General features: G+C 52.8%; 1 protein-coding gene across 1 annotated transcript; it reads right to left on the minus strand.

Annotated features, from left to right (window-relative positions):
- Positions 1–2,330: 2,330 nt before the first annotated feature.
- Positions 2,331–4,472, minus strand: AVP (arginine vasopressin). The gene is made up of 3 exons (XM_074318285.1): positions 4,213–4,472; positions 2,706–2,907; positions 2,331–2,558 (listed from the first exon to the last, which is right to left on the minus strand). The coding sequence occupies exons 1-3, from the start codon at positions 4,330–4,332 to the stop codon at positions 2,389–2,391; spliced, it is 492 nt and encodes a 163-aa protein (XP_074174386.1). The 5' UTR covers positions 4,333–4,472; the 3' UTR covers positions 2,331–2,388.
- Between the last annotated feature and the right edge of the window lie 12,451 nt (positions 4,473–16,923).

The raw sequence follows: 16,923 nt of genomic DNA on the forward strand, positions 1-16,923 counted from the left end.
TTGATAATACTGGCATACCTTGGTGTGTTGCACTTTGCTTTATCATGTTTCAGAGATGCTGTGTTTTTTACAAATCGAAGGCAAGACCCTCCACCAGCACAAAGATTATGACTCGCGTTAGTGCAATAGTCACTTTATTGCAGTGGTCTGGAACCAAGCCCACACTATCTGTGAGGTATGCCTGTATTACTATATGATTGAGTTTTGGTTTTGGGTTTGTGTGTGTGATAATAGCCTGCGGTCGTGTTTTTAAGACGAGTCCATATCTTTTGGGATGCACACTGGAATGTTTACAGATAAAATGGTATGATGGTGGGATTGACTTCAAGATAATTTGGGGATGGGAGGAGAGAGTTGGGGTAGAGATGAAACAAGCCACCACACCCTGATAATTGTTGAAGCTTAAGGTGGGGTAAGTACCTGAGGGTCTTGTCCATTGGCTCTGCTTTTAAGTATATTAGAAATTTCTCATAAAACAAAAATATTATGGTAGTAGTAAATGTTCTGATATAAAAAGATGTCCTCAATTTACTTTGTTAACAATGGTCCAAATCAGTACATATGGATTATGAAATAACACTAACTTGTAAAGTGAAAATGCCTACGTGTGCACCCCAGAGGACTGTGGGCAACATCAGAGGTGAGCTTCACCACAGAAAACTAAAAACCGACTGTATTACTGAACATTTATTGCTATGATTTGTTTTGGGGTTTTTTTTGGTGGGGGGATTTTCTTTCTTTTTTTAATTTATTGGGGTGACAATTGTTATGTGATTTGTTTTTATGTCACACACTGTATTAGCACTGGGGACCCTGTAGGACAGAGATTCTTGAGAGCCCACAGGCATTGAAAAGACCACAAAAGACAAATGACATGGCAGGAGAGAGACTCCCTCAGCCTATGCTAATGAGGAATAGAAGCCCTTTTGACCCCCCACGCCTACTGAGCCAGGCCAGGGGTGACAGCAAAGCGGAGCTCTAAGACCAGAAGAGAGCCTGACCTTGGCTTCTAGCCTGGACCCCGCCCGGGCTGGCAGAAGCTGTCACAAGGCTCTGCCCCAAGTCAGGATGTTGGGGTCAGGGCTCAGAGTGACTTCTCTCCACCTGTGCTCCATCTTGGCCTTCAAGTCAGCAGAGGATTCTGGAGGAGGTGCAGCCTCTTGTGGCCCCAAAACCTAGAGCAAGACCTCCCAAGAGAATGCAGAGAACGGAGCAGGCAGAGAGAAGGATGGAAGGTAACAGGGGGAGAGGGGACAGAAGAAACAAGAGCGGGGTGTAGGGGGACAAAGAGAGAAGCAAGAGAGGGCCAAGGAGCTGGGGCCAGTGGTGAGGTAGTGAGAGAAAAGGGGATTAAGGAGTAGATGGCATAGAGGGGACAAAAAGGGACAAAGAAGAACATTGGGGAATGATAACAGACATCTTTGCCCTGCAGCTACATGTGTCAAAGGGTGGAAGGTTCTTGTGTTGGGAGCTAACTTGAGGGTGTGTGTGTGTGTGTGTGTGTGTACATGTGCCTGTCATTGAGTGTATTGTGTCTGTTTCTCTCTGTGTGTCTGGGGCTCTGAATGTGTATCTGTGATTGTGGTCATGGATCCCAGGGCATGTCCCTAACAGTTATTTTCTTGTCTGTGCCCGAGTATGTGTGTGGTTTGCATGGTGGTATCTGTGGGGAGCCGTGGAGCCAGGGTCTCAGTGAGCTCTATCTCTCATGCTAACTGGACTGATAGCACCTGACCCTCTACTGAGTCTGGGGTGCTGTGGCCCCCTCTCCCCGCCCCCCCCCCACACACTCACACAAGGCACAGCCTTGGATGAAATAGACATTGGAATGGAAATCTAGGGACCTGGGTGGGTCCTTGAAGCTTTTTGTCCCTCAGTCTCCTGGGATGTAAATGGGGACCGAACTCCTGGTCACTTTTTGGCTTGTCCCTTCTGCCTTCTCTCCCAGCCTTCTCTCTGTCCCTGCCCATGTCTGTCTCTCTCTTGCTATCTTGGCCACAGATGTCTGACCCTCCTCTGCCTTTACTTCCATCCCTTTGCCTGAAGACCTCCAGCCCAACCCCTGCAGGGCCTCTCTCAGCTTTGGCGCTCCCCTCTCCTACCCAGGTTCCAGGACACCTGTCCCTAGTTCTATCTATAACTCTGCTGGCCCAAGAGCGCTTCCCTTACGGGGTCTATCCCTTCTTTAGGGTGGATCTGCCCACGACTTCGGTCCGGGAACTGGTCAGCGTGTGTGTGTGTGTGTGTGTGTGTGTGTGTGTGTGTGTGTCCGCGCGGACACCCACCCATCCTCTCCCTTCCCCACCGTCAGAGACAGAGACAGACACCAGTGAATTTTAAAAGATTTATTTTTTCATGCTGCGAGGGCGGGGTGGGGTGGAGCGGGGCTCAGTAGACGCCGGGCGCGGCGGGCTCGGGCGCCCCCGCCAGCTGCACCAGCCGCAGCAGCAAGGCCTCGGTCGGTGGGTCCAGCAGGGTCGCGTTGTTCCGGTCGCTGCCTCGGGCGCGGCGTTGGAAACCCACGCCCTCCCGGCACTCGGGCTCCGTCACGCAGCTCTCTGCCGGGAGCAGGAGCTGAGCGCGGGAGGACGGGCCACACCCCGGACCCGATCCAGGTCGGCCCACGTGGCGGGACCCAGGGCCATCCCCGCCCACCCTGTCGCCCCCGCCCCCGCCCCCGCCCCCGGGCCACCCCGGCCGCTCACCGTCGTTGCAGCAGATGCCGGCGGCGGCGCAGCGGCCCCCGCTCCCGCAAGGCTTCTGGCCCGACTGGCAGGGCGACGGCAGGTAGTTCTCCTCCTGGCAGCGCAGCGCCTCGGCCGTGCCCACGAAGCAGCCCAGCTCGTCCCCGCAGCAGATGCTGGGCCCGAAGCAGCGCCCTTTGCCCCCGGGGCCGCAAGGGAGGCACTAGGGGGACAGCAGGGGGTGAGCCGTGCAGCTGAGACAGAGGTGGGGGCGTCAGGGCCCAGATCAGGGCCCCTCTGGGCGGGGAGGTTGGGCAGGGGAGCTCCAGAGGTTCCGGGTCGCTCTGGCGCTGCTTTGTCCCCAAATAAGTCAAAGGAGGGGAGCCAACATCTACTAACCTCCTTTGGTTTTCAGGTGAGGGAAGATTCTCTCAGTGAGCCCTCAGCATCATCTCCCCCACCCCCCACTGAGGGAGGGGCTTCCCTTGGGCTACATCCTGGAAAAGACCTCCCTCCTCAGCTCTGGGGCCTCAGTGGTGTGCACCCCTTTCAGCTGCCCACCACCTCTGCCTAACGCAGACCTTTTTCTCCTGCCCCATTAATCAAGCTTGATCTCTAGCACCACCACCTCCCATGCAGAGAGGGCCCTTGCCCTGCTCTCCCAAACACATCCATGCCCTTCCTCCCATTTCCTGTCCCCACTCTGGCCTTGCCCTGCCTCCCCCCCCCAGCTGGTGGGCCTTTGCTCACCTGCCTACGGACTAACCAGGTGGGTGGCAAGAGCCTGAGCCCTACAGGCTGGCGTGAGGCACCTAGGTGACTGATGCCTCCAAGGGCACCAAGCAGAGGAAAGGGTAGTCGGTAGTCTGCCCACCTACCCACTCTAATTTGTTCAACAGCTCAAAATTGAGGCACCTGTAGCCTCGGCAGAATTGAAATTGAGCATGGTGATTGGATTTCCTTCAGCTGTGCTGAAAATGGAATAAAGGGAACTGACTGGACAGGCAGCATGAGAGAATTGGGCTAGGTACCCAGAAGAACTTCCATACAGGATGCTAGAGGAGCACCTCCCACTCAGGCAAGCTGAGAGTAATGGCCAGTGTCTGTATGGGGCCTGGGGGGGTGGCTAGGAGAGGCTGAGGGCTAGATAGGGGAGGCGTGGAGCGCTGGGTAGGACAGAGCCTCTGCTGCTCCAGCCAGTGCTGGCTGAGAGGCCTCATGAGCACAGAGGAGGCCTATTGCCCAGTTCTCCCTGATCCAGCCCCAAGCCCAGAACTGGGGAAAAACCTCTCTTTCCTGCATCCCTTGTCTGGATGGGGACAGTGTCTAGGAAGCCCTGCAGCCCGTCCTGCCTTGCCTGGCAGCCTGGTCTCCTCTGCCCGGCCTCACCAAGCCTCCCTTCTTCTGCTCGGCATTCCCCTAAAGCCTGCCTGTCCCACGACTTCCCTCCTTCCCAGCCCCTGCACTGTGGTACCAGCCTTGGGGCTCTGCCCCTTCCTGGCAGCGCTGAGGTGGGCCACAGTCATACCTGTCTCAGCTCCAGGTCAGACATGGCCCTCTTGCCACCCCTCGGGCAGTTCTGGAAGTAGCAAGCAGACGTGAAGGCCAGCAGGCTGAAGAAGCAGGCAGGCAGCACGGTGTCGGGCATCCTGGCGCAGGTGGGCACAGCGTGCGGTGCTGCTCTGTGGGCTGTGCTCTGCTGCCTTCGCTGTCTGCCTATTTATGTCTGCAGGTGTTCCCTCTGCGACAACGTGGCTGCCAACCCCCTCCCCAGTGGCTCCCCAGGAGCCCACTGCCGCCAGGTCCCAAGCCGTCAGCAGTGATTCAGGCGCCTGGGGACGCACGTGGGCCTGTCTGTGCAGGGGATGATGGGGGAGGGGTGTTGGCCTCACGGCTGTCACTGGCAGCAGTATGGTCGCAGTGTGACAGGAGCTGCTGTGACTGTGATTGAGGTTTTCAGGACTCAGGGAGAGGGACAGACCAGGGTCACTTCGAGACCGTCTCCAAGCTTTCTGGATGCCCAGAAGAAGCTGGAGGTCTACAGCCTCCATCCCCTGGCACAGAGCCCTGAGAAAGGGGCGTGGGGGACCTGAGGGGCTGGTGTGTAAGGATTAGAATTCAGTCTGGCCCAGGAATGGTGGGAAGGGGCTGTCGGGTATATGGGACCCCATCAGGAGGGTTAGCCCTGTGAGAAAATAAGTAACGGAGAAGAGCACACACCCAGGGTGATGTGGAGAGAGGGCTTTATACTGGCGGCACCATGAAAGGAAATTGCTGCCTGCAGCCCTATGGACCGGGCGGTCACAGTCATGGAAGCAACGGGCCAACATGAAATCGGGTCATTCCCACAGGGTGGGTGGGACAGGCTCCTGGGGGGAGCTGGGGATGCTCCCATCCCACGCACATGCCCAGAGCAAAGCCCAGGAACTCAGAGACAGCTCCTTGGCATGTGTCCATCACTCCCCTCCCAGGCAGGAACGTGGGGGTGGGGGAACTGCTATAGGGAAAAGGGAAATCCAGACCCAGTGAGATTCAAAGATTGGGGGAGAGACCCATGGAACATGACAGCCAACCTGGCCCAATTCCTGCCCCCACCAGGACCCTAGTTAGTGGGGACTAGGGCAGGCACCATCTTAGGCGTGGGGTGGGGGGCCATTGCAGGGGGGAAGGAGCCACAGCAAATGGGCCCAGCTTGAGAAAGCAGCCTTTGGTTCATGACCCCAGACTGGTGGGTTGGAGAGCCACAAACGCCCTTCCCTCAGGCCACGATAGTGCCCCTCTGGTCGTTGGATCCAGGCTAGCCACCCTACCTCTTAGGCTTTGCACAGCCCCCAACTCTCCCAGCTCCCAAGCTCTTGGTCTCCTTCAAGGAAGCCTTGGGGGACAGGGCTGCCTCCTCCCCACCAAGTGCCCTGAGGGGTCCAGCATCCTGGGGAGGGGACCTCCCACACTCAGAACTGTGAGAACGCTGGAGCCCAATGGTCTGTTGGAGTTTGGCCGCTGTTGCTGGAAACATCATAACTTGGGCATGTCACTTGTCCCTTTGTGCCTCACTTTTTTCCGGTGTGAAGTAGGGAAGTTACTAGCAGCCACCTCATAGGGCTGTTGTGAGGACTGAAATCATGTAATACATAAGAGCTTAAACAAATGCCTGTACCATTGTAAAGTTTATTACAGGTAGTATTATATTATTAATACCACTATTCTTACTAAGAGCTGAAGAGATTTTTCCAGAGAGAATATCCTCCTGGGTTAATCCAAGAGGAACACTTTCATTCTAGTCATGACCTAGAAAGAAGCTTGGTCTGAACTTTTGCCCTCCTGAGTCTCTGTGGATTGGAGGGCAGGCCGGCCCGAGGTGGGGTGGGAGGTCAGGGTCTGGCTTCAGCCAGTTGTGTGGCTTTGGCCCAGCACCTTACCTGTCTGCACTTCAGGTTTGAGTTCCCCTCTGAACAGAGGGGCTGCACTAACTGAAGGGCACAGGTCCTAGGACAGACCAGGACACCCATGTCCTGAACAGCTGTGTTGACAGGATCAGTATTCTCAGACTTGCCTCTCACACCAGAGCCCCTGGAAGACCCCAAACCCCGACTCCACACAGAGGCCAGAGGGCCTGCTACTCCCAATACCACTTTCTTGGAACCCACACAGGCAGGAAAAAGCATCATTGTGCTGACTGGCTGTAAATATACTGTAAAGCTATCACCTCATACATCACGTGATACCTCACACGCTTCCTATACTTATATGTTCCCTTTCCAAAATTACTTTTTCACACTTTCTCCATCCTTCTGTCTCCTACACCTCAGCTCATGATCTTGATTCACACATTGTTTTAAAAGGGAGGATTTTTTTTCCAGTCTTTCCCTACCCTGCCACCACCACTGATGTAATGATGTCAGTGGTTAGATCAGCATTACGAGCTAGATGGCAAATAACCCTCTGAGCTAAGCCATGTGGTATATTATGATGATCCTTCCATCGTTAAACAAGTGTTTGAGTTCCCTGGAGTTAGTGACTGCCTTGGTTTTTTAATGTAGTCCATCTGCCGTTTTTATTCAGAAGTCAACATTTACTCTTCAACACCCTCTACGCCGGCTTCTGCCCAAACCAGTCCACTGAACTCCTGTTATCAAGGTCATAAATTACCTCCATCTTGCCAAATTTGGTGGTCATGTCTGTGTTCTCATTTTCCACCATGCCCTAGCAGCATTTAACATGGTTGAGCACTTGTCCTTTTTAAAAATATGCTTTATTCAGTTCCATTGATACCACCCTCTTGGGTTTTTTTTTAAATGATTTTTTTTTTTTAATTGGGGAAGGGGAACAGGACTTTATTGGGGAACAGTGTGTACTTCCAGGACTTCTTCCAAGTCAAGCTGTCCTTTCAGTCTTAGTTGTGGAGGGCACAGCTCAGCTCCAGGTGCAGTTGCCGTTGTTATTTGCAGGGGGCGCTGCCCACCATCCCTTGGGGGAGTCAAGGAGTCTAACTGGCAACCTTGTGGTTGAGAGCCACAACCAACTGAGCCATCTGGCACTGGCCCATGTGGGAATTGAACTGGCAGCCTTTGGTGTAGGAGCACGGAGCTCCAACAGCCTGAGCCACCGGGCCGGCCCTCAACTCCTGATTCTTAGCTGCTGCCCTGCTGGTTCCCAGGGTTCTCCAACTGCAATCACACCACCATCCAGCTGCTCCTCCCAGAACCTGAGACTCACCCCAAACCCGTCTTCTCTTTCTCTCCCTCTTTGTTAGTCTTATCTCTGAAATCTATCTGATTCTTTCCACCCCTGCTTTGGAATCTCAGAATCTACTGTTTCTGTGTCCTGGAAGTTTCGTCTGTCCTCACCAAGATTCACCTGGCTGCTTAAATGTCATCTTCTAAAAGGAGCTCTCCCTGACCATCCACCTGCAGCATCCCGCACCTCCACCTTGATTATTTTCAAACTTGGCTCTATGTCAGTGGGTTTAATAGCACCTGCTACACTTGTGGTCCATTTATTTGTCTGTTTATATTTGTGTGTGTGTGTGTGTGTGTGTGTGTGTATGGCTGTACCCCCTTGAGAATGAAAGCCCCAGAGCAGAAAGGACTATTTTTCTGTGCAGTACTATGGCCCCCACCCTTGGTACAGTGTTTGCCACACAATGGGTTTTCAATAATTATGGAAAGAAGGGAGCTAGGGAGGGAGTGGAGCCTTGGGTACTAGTTCTCCAGGGAGTTCCCTCAGTTCTCCAGGGAGTTACTATGTGACCTTGGGCAAGTCACACCTGTTCCCAAGGTTACTTGCTGGACATATACTTAACCCCATTTCCTATCTCACTGAGGTCTTCAGGGAATCAGATGAAAGTGCTATTAAAGGTTAAGATTTTCTGAAATCTTTACATACAAAGAGTTGCAAGCCTTCAGATTAAACCCCAAATCTCAGAACATTTTTTAAAGTACTTCCTTACCCTTAGACCATCTTTTCTCAGAACAGGTAACAGTTAACTCCCCAGGTACCCCCACTTCTCTTCCTGATTCCTTGTTTGTCAGGATCAAAGCAGTGTGTGTACCATGTGACTTCCCTGATACCTGTTGGAAGGAGGGTTGGTCTCATTTTCAAACAGATTCTTCTGCAAGCAGCAAGTGTAGCGTCTCTTCTCACCTGTTTTCCATTGGTCTGACTCCGGGCCCCTCACCAGTGTAGGCACACAAGTACTCTGTTCCCTATGAAAAGATGAACAAAAGCCAGCAACAGTGTAGGAGTCCCAGAATTGTTTACAGAATTGAACCAAAGAGAGTGCACTGAGCAGAGATAAGAAACTTGAGAAAACTGCTGGGCCTTGGGGCACAATGCCCCCACGCCGAACTGGGGAGACCCCAGAAGGAAGAAAGACAAAAAAGCGCTCACTTCTTAATCAAAGGGGGGGAGCTAAATGTGAGTCTTTATCAGATCTCTGGAGGGAGGTACACTAAGCTTATAAGAAATCAGAAATGAAAAGACCTCATAAAAATTCTACTTGCAAAAATAACAAATAAAAAGCAAAATAAACTTTAAAAATACATTTCTGACAGACTCTTTTCTATATTAAAAGCCTGTACCGCAGCAATATGGGTGGATTTATGTCTGGGGACTGTCAGCTCCAGCTCCAGGTCCTGGAAGGTCCGGCCTGGTGTACCCCTGGGGACAATGGCTGCTGCGCTGGGGGGTGACAGGTACTGCCCCCTTTGCTGAGCTGGGGAGGAGCCAAGGGATGTCCATATCCTCTTCCCCACGAAACAGCAGCGGACAAAGGGGCGAGAAATGCCAGTGGGCTGGGGGAGCGGAAGCAAAAGTCAGAAGGCAAGACAGGAAGCTTCGTGGGCCCCGAGGACCCCACGGGGCGCGTCCTGGGCGCACTCTCCTCGCCTGTGGCGCTGATGAGGCCCCGGCAGGTGTCCAGGAGCTGTGCCCTGACTGCTGAGGGCTTGGAACGTGGCGCCCCCCGTCACTTGGCGCTGTCGGCCTCGCCCTCGGGGAGGAGGCCGCGCTCTTGTCGGAGAAATGGATTCTGGGCAGCCACGCTGCTGGGAGCGGGGGTCTCGCGTGCAGAAGCCCTGTGAGGCCCTCCGGCCGGCCTGCCCAGGGACTCTACCTCGGCGCCAGGGCCACCGCCTCACCCCGCAGACGCGGAGCGCCAGGGTCCCTGCGGGCGAGCAGGACACGGAGGCCACCGCCCAGGGAAGACCCCCCCCCCCCGTGTTTTCAATCCGTGACTGTAGTTTGGGGGCTGTAGGCTGAATGGGGAGGTCCAGGAAGAACGGGGACGAGGGAGCGCTCCTGGCAGGATAAACAGCCTGTGGGTGCAAAGGTGTGGAGCTGCCGCAAGATTTCGCGCAGCATCAACAGTGCCCATTCTAGGGATGGCTTCAAGTGCCACTAGCCTTGTCCCTCTGCTCCGATTCCCACTCCAAGAAGGGGCGTCCCTGTGGTTCAGCTTGGCTTGTACTATGCCTGTCCCTTAGGCTTTGGAATAAAGCTCCCTCAGACTAGCCAGTGGAGAAGAATAATGCCTTGAAAGAATATCAGGGTGATATTAGGAAGGTGCAATGGCTGCTACAGAGCGACCCGCCCCCAAAATCCACTGAGATGAGACCAGAGTCTCATCTTTCCTGCCCCAACACCTAACCTTAGAAGAACTGACCTCCTGCAGGTCAGGGAGGTACCTTAGAAATGCTCATTCCCTGTCTCTCTGCCCTACTAGACAGACTTCCTTTAATCAACGTGACCCAAGGACCTTGCAATGGGCACCACTGGTTCTTCAATAAGTGATCGAGTTAGTGTGCTAGACAGCCCCAGTGAGCCTCAGTTTCTCCATCTGTGCTGACTGCCCACAGTTAGACATTTGTCAGGATACAAAGTATTAGCATAGAAACATTTTCAGACTTTCTCCTTCCCTCAGTGGATTCTGGTTTTGCCCTCCCAGTTCTTTCCGCTAACCCCCTCTACAGCAGTTGTCTAGGACTTTGTGGTCGTTCCAGTGACTATTGCTGTGTAACAAACCACTCCAAAATGCAGTGCACAAAGCCACCACCATTTTATTATGTTCATGGATTCTGAAGGTCAGGAGTCCAAACAGCTAGGGCACAGCAAGGGCACCTTTGTGCCACAATGTCTGGGGCCTCCGCTGGAAAGAGTGAAAGGCTAAGGGCTGGAATGATCTGGAGACTCCTTCACTCACGTGCCTGGGCACCTGGGATGGCATAAGCCAAAGGCTGGGCTCAGCTGGGACTGCTGCCTGGAGCTTCTGCCTACCTGTGGCCTCTCTGTGTGGCTTTTTACAGCTTGGTGGCCTTGGGATAGTTGGACTTTTTGTGTGGTAGCCCAGGGCTTCAAGAAAGAGTTCCAGCAAATGAGTCAGAAATAATGTGGCATTTTATGGTCGCCTCGGAAATCACACAGGGTCACTGCTGTCACACTGGATGGGTCTAAGCCACCACAAGCCCGTCTAGAGTCAAGAGAAGGAACAGAGTGCCCCTTAGGATGGCAGGAGTGTCAAATAATTGGCAACCAATCATTTAAAACAGTCACAGTGGTGTGAAGTCAGGAGGAAAGGATGAAGACTAAAGTTTAAGTAGATTTTCCAAGGAGAGCTGCAGAGAGATACGGGAGAGCCGCAGAAAAGTAACGCAGGAGGCAGATGGGAGGATGAAAGGGGCATTTTAAGAAGTGTCGCTGAGTCACATCACAGTGTGAAACGGCATGTTTGCTGAATGTGTTTCTTTTGCTCCAGATTACTGAGACTGAACCGCAGTTATACAGCCCAAGCCGAGCAGGTACAGGCAGGCTCTGCCCCAGCCTGCCCCCGGGGTTCTTAAATGAGGAAACTTGCAGCATTGGAGGCGCTTACCATCATTTCCGTCATCTCATTATGGAAGGTCAATTTAGCAAGGCCATCTCATGCCGAAACGCATGCCCCAGCATCTCATTTCGCCTGGTGTCCCTGCTCCCCGGCCCTTCCTCATTCCCAGGGGCTGGATCCCCCCCGGCCTGATCTCATCCTTTGGGTGGGAGAGAGAGGAAGGCAGGTGAGAGGGGCTCTCTCTGGAGGATCCTGGTTTCTGAGGCAGGCTAATTACAGGCTTCCTAATTAATGAGCCATGGGGGTGCATTTCATCAGCTGAGTCACAATTGATGTCTGGGCCCTGGGCCCAAGGGGAAAGTATCAGATATTGTGGGCGGGGGAGGCCAACCTGTGTCTCTGTCTCCCCCCACCCGGATTCTCTACTCCTTCCGTTCAAACCTAGCTCTCTCTACCTGTTTTAGAGCAGGTCAGCAGCCCCCCTTCCTCCCCACTTTTGCCTCTGTGCCCTGACACTTTCCTGGGACCGTGCTCCAGTCTGTCCAACCCTTCCCTGCCCCACCGGGACCACGCAGGGCTCATCTGGTTACTGTTTCCTAACATCCAGCTTCTCTTTCAAGCTGGATCTCCCTCAGCCACACTCATCACACAGCTGGGGTCACTCTGTGCAGTATGGCAGCCACATCTGGTAGGATCCTAGCACCCACTGCCCGTGGCCGAAGCTGGCCCAAGAGCACTGCAGAGCCATTTTGCACCCGCTCCTTCCCCCACTCTCCTGTGTCAGTAACTGGGTACTTTTCCATTGACATTGCAACCAGATTTATCCATTTACATGAAGTTGACTCTGCTTAACCTTTATTAAGGGAACATCTTTTATTTTTGTGCCTGAAGGTGTAATCTTATTGAATTTTCAAAAGCGTGGTCATGAGTTACTTCATAATTAGATTTTTTGTGCCTCCGGTTCTGAGAGTACAGTGAACTTGGACCCTAGTGGAGAAGTTCCTGTAGGTTGTGGAGTTGGGTGGTCTCCCACCAGAGCACTGCTCACAGTGCCCCTGTGCCCTGCACAAGGTCCCAGTTCCATGGAGAGATCCTTAGGGACCCTATGGTGACAACATCCAGGCCACCCTGTAGGGGGGACTTAGTCTGCTCCTTGCCAACCTCTGCTACCTCCAGAGCTCTCAGGAGTTAAGAGTTGGTGGCCCTGGAGTCAGTCAGACGAGGTCTTCCGGGCACTGAGCCGTGGCTTCCTCCTTCCTCCGAGTGGTGAGATTAAATGAGGTAATATACATCAAGTATGGAGCACAATGCCTGGGATCGTGTGCTCAACACATAGATTTTTCAAAAAACATTTGAATGCAAAGGGGTTTTTTGTGTGTTTTGTAACACATGTGGCCTTCACTCTCCATAATCTCCTTGATAACATATGCAGAATCATGCATGTGTAAACCACTTGTTCCTGGGCCCATCCTCTGGACACAGCTGGCCCCTCCCCAGGGGGGCAATATGGCTCCTCTGCCCTGAAAGGACCAGCAAGCACTAGCTGCTCAGGCTGCTTGCTGGTAGGGCTGGAATTGTTCTTCATATTCTTGCCAGAGAATCTTTGGGCTAGAATCCTATAAGATTCTAGAGTCTTCTAGGTTGGGTCGGAGGGTAGGTACATATGTAACTTCGCTAGACATTACCCTCCACAGAGGTTGCACCCCTTGCTTTTCCCCCAGCACAGTCTGGTAGCAGTTGTTAGTCCCCAGCCTCATCAGCAGACTGTGGTCAAACTCTGAGATTTGTGCCAATCTGCTAAACAAGAAATGGTATTTCAGGATAGTTTTTATTTCATTATATCATGGGCAACATTGAGCATCTTTTGACGTTTTAAATGTTAGGGCCGGCCTGGTGGCTCAGGCGGTTGGAGCTCCATGCTCCTAACACTGAAGGCTGCCAGTTCGATTCCCACATGGGCCAGTGGGCTCTCAACCACAAGGTTGCCAGTTCGATTCGACTCCCCCAAGGGATGGTGGGCTGCGCCCTCTGCAACTAACAACAGCAACTGGACCTGGAGCTGAGCTGTGCCCTCCACAACTAAGACTGAAAGGACAACAACTTGACTTGGAAAAAGTGCTGGAAGTACACACTGTTCCCCAATAAAGTCCTGTTCCCCTTCCCCAATAAAATCTTTCAAAAAAAAAAAAAAAAAAAAAGGTTATTTGCACTTCTTTGTGCATTTTCTTATTTTCAGGAGCCATGTATTAGGGATGTTAACCATTGTAATCCAAGTTACAAAGATATTTTCCTAGCTTGTAATTTATGTTTTCATTTTGCTAATGGTGGCTTTTTCTATTTAGGCTTTTTTTCTTTTTGCGTCCAATTTATCAATCTCTTTGTCTTAGTGTATTTGGATTTGAATCAGGAAAGTTTTCCTCACTCCCAAGTTTACAGGAATTCCCTCATTTTCCACTTTCTTCTAGATCTTAGATGGCTTCATTCTCCCAGTGACTCCAGCACCACTTTACTGAAAGGTCCACCTTTCTCTATTCACTAGCGATGCCGCCGGTGTAGTACGCTGTTTCCATATACAGTTGGGCCTACTTCTGGATTTTCAGTTGTTTCGTTTTGTATTCGTGGGTTAGTTCTCCCCACTCCCAACCCAAACTGTTAAACTGTTCATTTTCAGGGTTTATGGCTTGTTCTTCCAAATGATCTTCAAAAGAAAGCATCTAGGGGCAGCCGGATGGCTCAGTTGGTTAGAGCGCGAGCTCTTAACAACAAGGTTGCCGGTTCAATTCCCGCATGGGATGGAGGGCTGCGCCCACCATCTGAAAGACTGAAAATGGCGACTGGACTTGGAGCCGAGCTGCGCACTCCACAAAAAGTTTGAAGGACAACACTTGGAGCTGATGGGCCCTGGAGAAACACACTGTCCCCCAATATTCCCCAGTAAAAATAAAATTAAATAAAAAAGTGAAGAAAAAAAAAAAGGCATCTAATAACGAGGGCAAATGCCCATGAAATCATGTTCAGGGAAACAGCAGGGAACAGAATCACAGGATACACACATGCGGTTTTTCCTTATAGAAAAATATTAGAAGGGAAAAGATCCAAAATGTTTGCGTGGTCATCTCACTAGTATGATTGTGGGTAGCATCGGCTTGCTATTGGCACAGACCTGGATGGAAAAAACGTGCCAACTGCCATAAGGCTGCCTCTTCTCTCTTCCTCATGGCCTGGGTCCTGTGCCAGTCTGGAGATGCTGTCACCCCTCTGCGCCATGGCAGTTTGTAAGGGAGGTAGTGCCCTACAGCAGGCTGGAGCCCGGGGTTGTGACCTTTGCCAGGAGACAGGTTCAAGAACTAAGGGGAACACCAAGGGCCAGTCTCACCAAGTTCCTACTTTGGCCCTGCACTGTCCAACAGAACTTTCTCTGATGGTGGAAATGTTCTACATCTGCGCTGTCCAACAGAATAGCTATTCTGTCCAAACACACGTGGCTATTAAGTACTTGAAATGTGGCTGGTGTGACTGAGGAACTGAGTTTTTCATTTACGTTTAACTAATTTAAATAGCCACATGGGGCTAGTGGTTACTATACCCGACAGTGCATCTTTGCTAATTCTCAACCCAGCCACACCCCTTCCTAGAACTGGAAGGCAAGGTCCTGCCTGTGCAAGCAGGCTGAGAAGCCAGGCAGGTTAGAATGGGCTGGGGAGAGGGCTGGGCTGGCAGCTGAGGGGCAGAGAGGCCAGCCTGAGGCGGCCCCACCCCACCCAGCGGCCATCACAATGGCAGCCAGCCCAGCATCACAATACTGCAGGCAGGAGGCGAGCAGTGGCCTGGCAGGCAGTTTCCTCTAGGGGCAGGTCTTTGTCTGCAGACCTACTTACAGCAACCCAGGTGGCAGAGGACCGGCTCCTGGGGAAGGGAAAAGCACCCAGCAGCTGAGCAGCCTCAAGCTGGAGACCCACAGGAAGAAGCAGGGCAGGCATGGACGGGAGGACCGACTCTGGCCCAGGACCCAGGTGCTGTCCGGCGGTGGAATACGCTGTGAGCACTGAGCAGCTGCTCATCTTCTTCCTAGCGATTTGGTTCTTCTACTTCTACCTTCAGGACTACTTCTGAGCGGCCCTCCCTTCTGCCTGCTCCGGGGAAGGAGGGCAACTGGCAGAGCAAGAGCAAGTGTGGCGCAGCCCCTGCGAGTGAGGGTAGAGAGTGGTCAGGGGCTGGGGCTTTCGCCCCAGAGGACGGCCAGGACAGGTCATGGCCTCACTTTGCATCTTGGAGATGCCTCACAAAGCCTCGGGTGCCATGGCCCAGCCTCCTGCTCTTGGAGGGCCCAGGACTGCAGGACCCCAACAGGCTTCGTGAAGAATAAATGATACAGGAAAGGGGAAAAGACATGTGCCCCACAGAACCTGTGGTGGGGCAAGAGGGCAGTGGGTCACGTCAAGGCTTTCTGTGGTCCTGAGTTCCTCAGAGTCATGTGTTCGGGCCTGGCCCCGGGTTCTGGTGAGAAATAAACTGCTTCTGAGCCTAGTTGGCAACAAGACAAATGTTATTCCCATCTTCTAGGGAAGAGAAACTGAGCCCAGCAGTGCTTAGCGTGTTTCTGGCAACGGTGGTGAAACAACCACTTCCTTTTGGGAGGCTCCTTAAAATGAGATAAAAAGGGACGTTTCTGCAAGGATGGGGGGCTTGCTCCACCTGGTTGGAGGACAGGAACTGCCCACCCCACTGGCTCCCATGCCTGATTTCCCTGAGTGCTAGCTGAGGAGCAAGAGCCAGTTTCCAGTTTGAAATGCAGACCAAGCCCCCTGCAGGAGGGGAGGCAGCTTCCTTTGGATGGGGGGAGGGGGGGGAGCAGGCGACAGGAGAGCCCCTGAGGCTGCCACCCTGCACGTAGGAACTAGGCTGTTGCCCTGAGACCATGACAGGCTGAGGGTAGGAATCCCTCCGCCCCCACCAGCACTGCTTTTGCCACAAATGCTGGGGCTTTTCCTAGAATGCAGGCACACAAGGAGAGTAAGGGAAGACTCTAGAATGGCCCAGATATTTAAAGCCCAAGGGCACCGGGGAGCCTCACCAGCCAAGAGGAAAGCCCACCACTGCAAACCCTGAAGTCTTATGTGAGGCTGTGTCAAGGAAAGCGCCACGGGGAGGCAGAGGGAAGGATGCAGCCACCTTTGGGACATACAAATCCCCTAGGAACTCTTTAAAAAAATGCAAATTCCTGAACCCCAAACCCAGATCTCTAAATTCTTGGGTCTGGACTGGAGTCCAAGAATATGATTTTTTAATCAGCTCCCTACTCCCTATCAGTGTAAGGATTGTACTTCTCTCTGCCTCATGTACAGAGCATTGAAACCAGAGAACACCAGCCTCCATCCCTGAGGGGCCCCCTCGGGAGCAAGGCAGCAGGCCTGTGGGAGGGGAGGGAGAGCAGGCAGCTCAGAGCCCTGGGCAGTGAGAGGCTCCCACGGCCTGTCCACAGGGGCCTACGATGGAATGAATCTCAAGGATGAAATATGAAGCCTGCTCCTTCCCAGACATGCTCAGAGGGTAAGAGGGAAAAGCAGTGTAGTTTCTCCCTGACATTCTTCTAGTGACTAGAATCTATTCCATTCAGTAAACAGTTGTAGGACTACCTATTTTCCCTCTGGGACTCTATAAATTTTGAATGGAAAAAAAAATGCAGCCTATAAACAAGTAGTTTTCCTGAAATGGGCCCCAGGCAGAAAAGGTGCCTTCCTCCCCAGAGGGCAGCGGCCAGCTCTGCCGCGAGGCAGCTGAAATGCACGCTGGCACCCGGCCCCAGGGAGAACACTCAGCTCTCCCCACCCACGCACACCCATCTGCAAACCCTCACACATCACCCATCTGAAAACACAACTTCTTGCCCCTTCAGGCCACTGACCCGAATTATAGCTT

The sequence above is a fragment of the Rhinolophus sinicus genome, linkage group LG13 (assembly GCF_036562045.2).
Source record: "Rhinolophus sinicus isolate RSC01 linkage group LG13, ASM3656204v1, whole genome shotgun sequence".
NCBI lineage: Eukaryota > Metazoa > Chordata > Mammalia > Chiroptera > Rhinolophidae > Rhinolophus > Rhinolophus sinicus.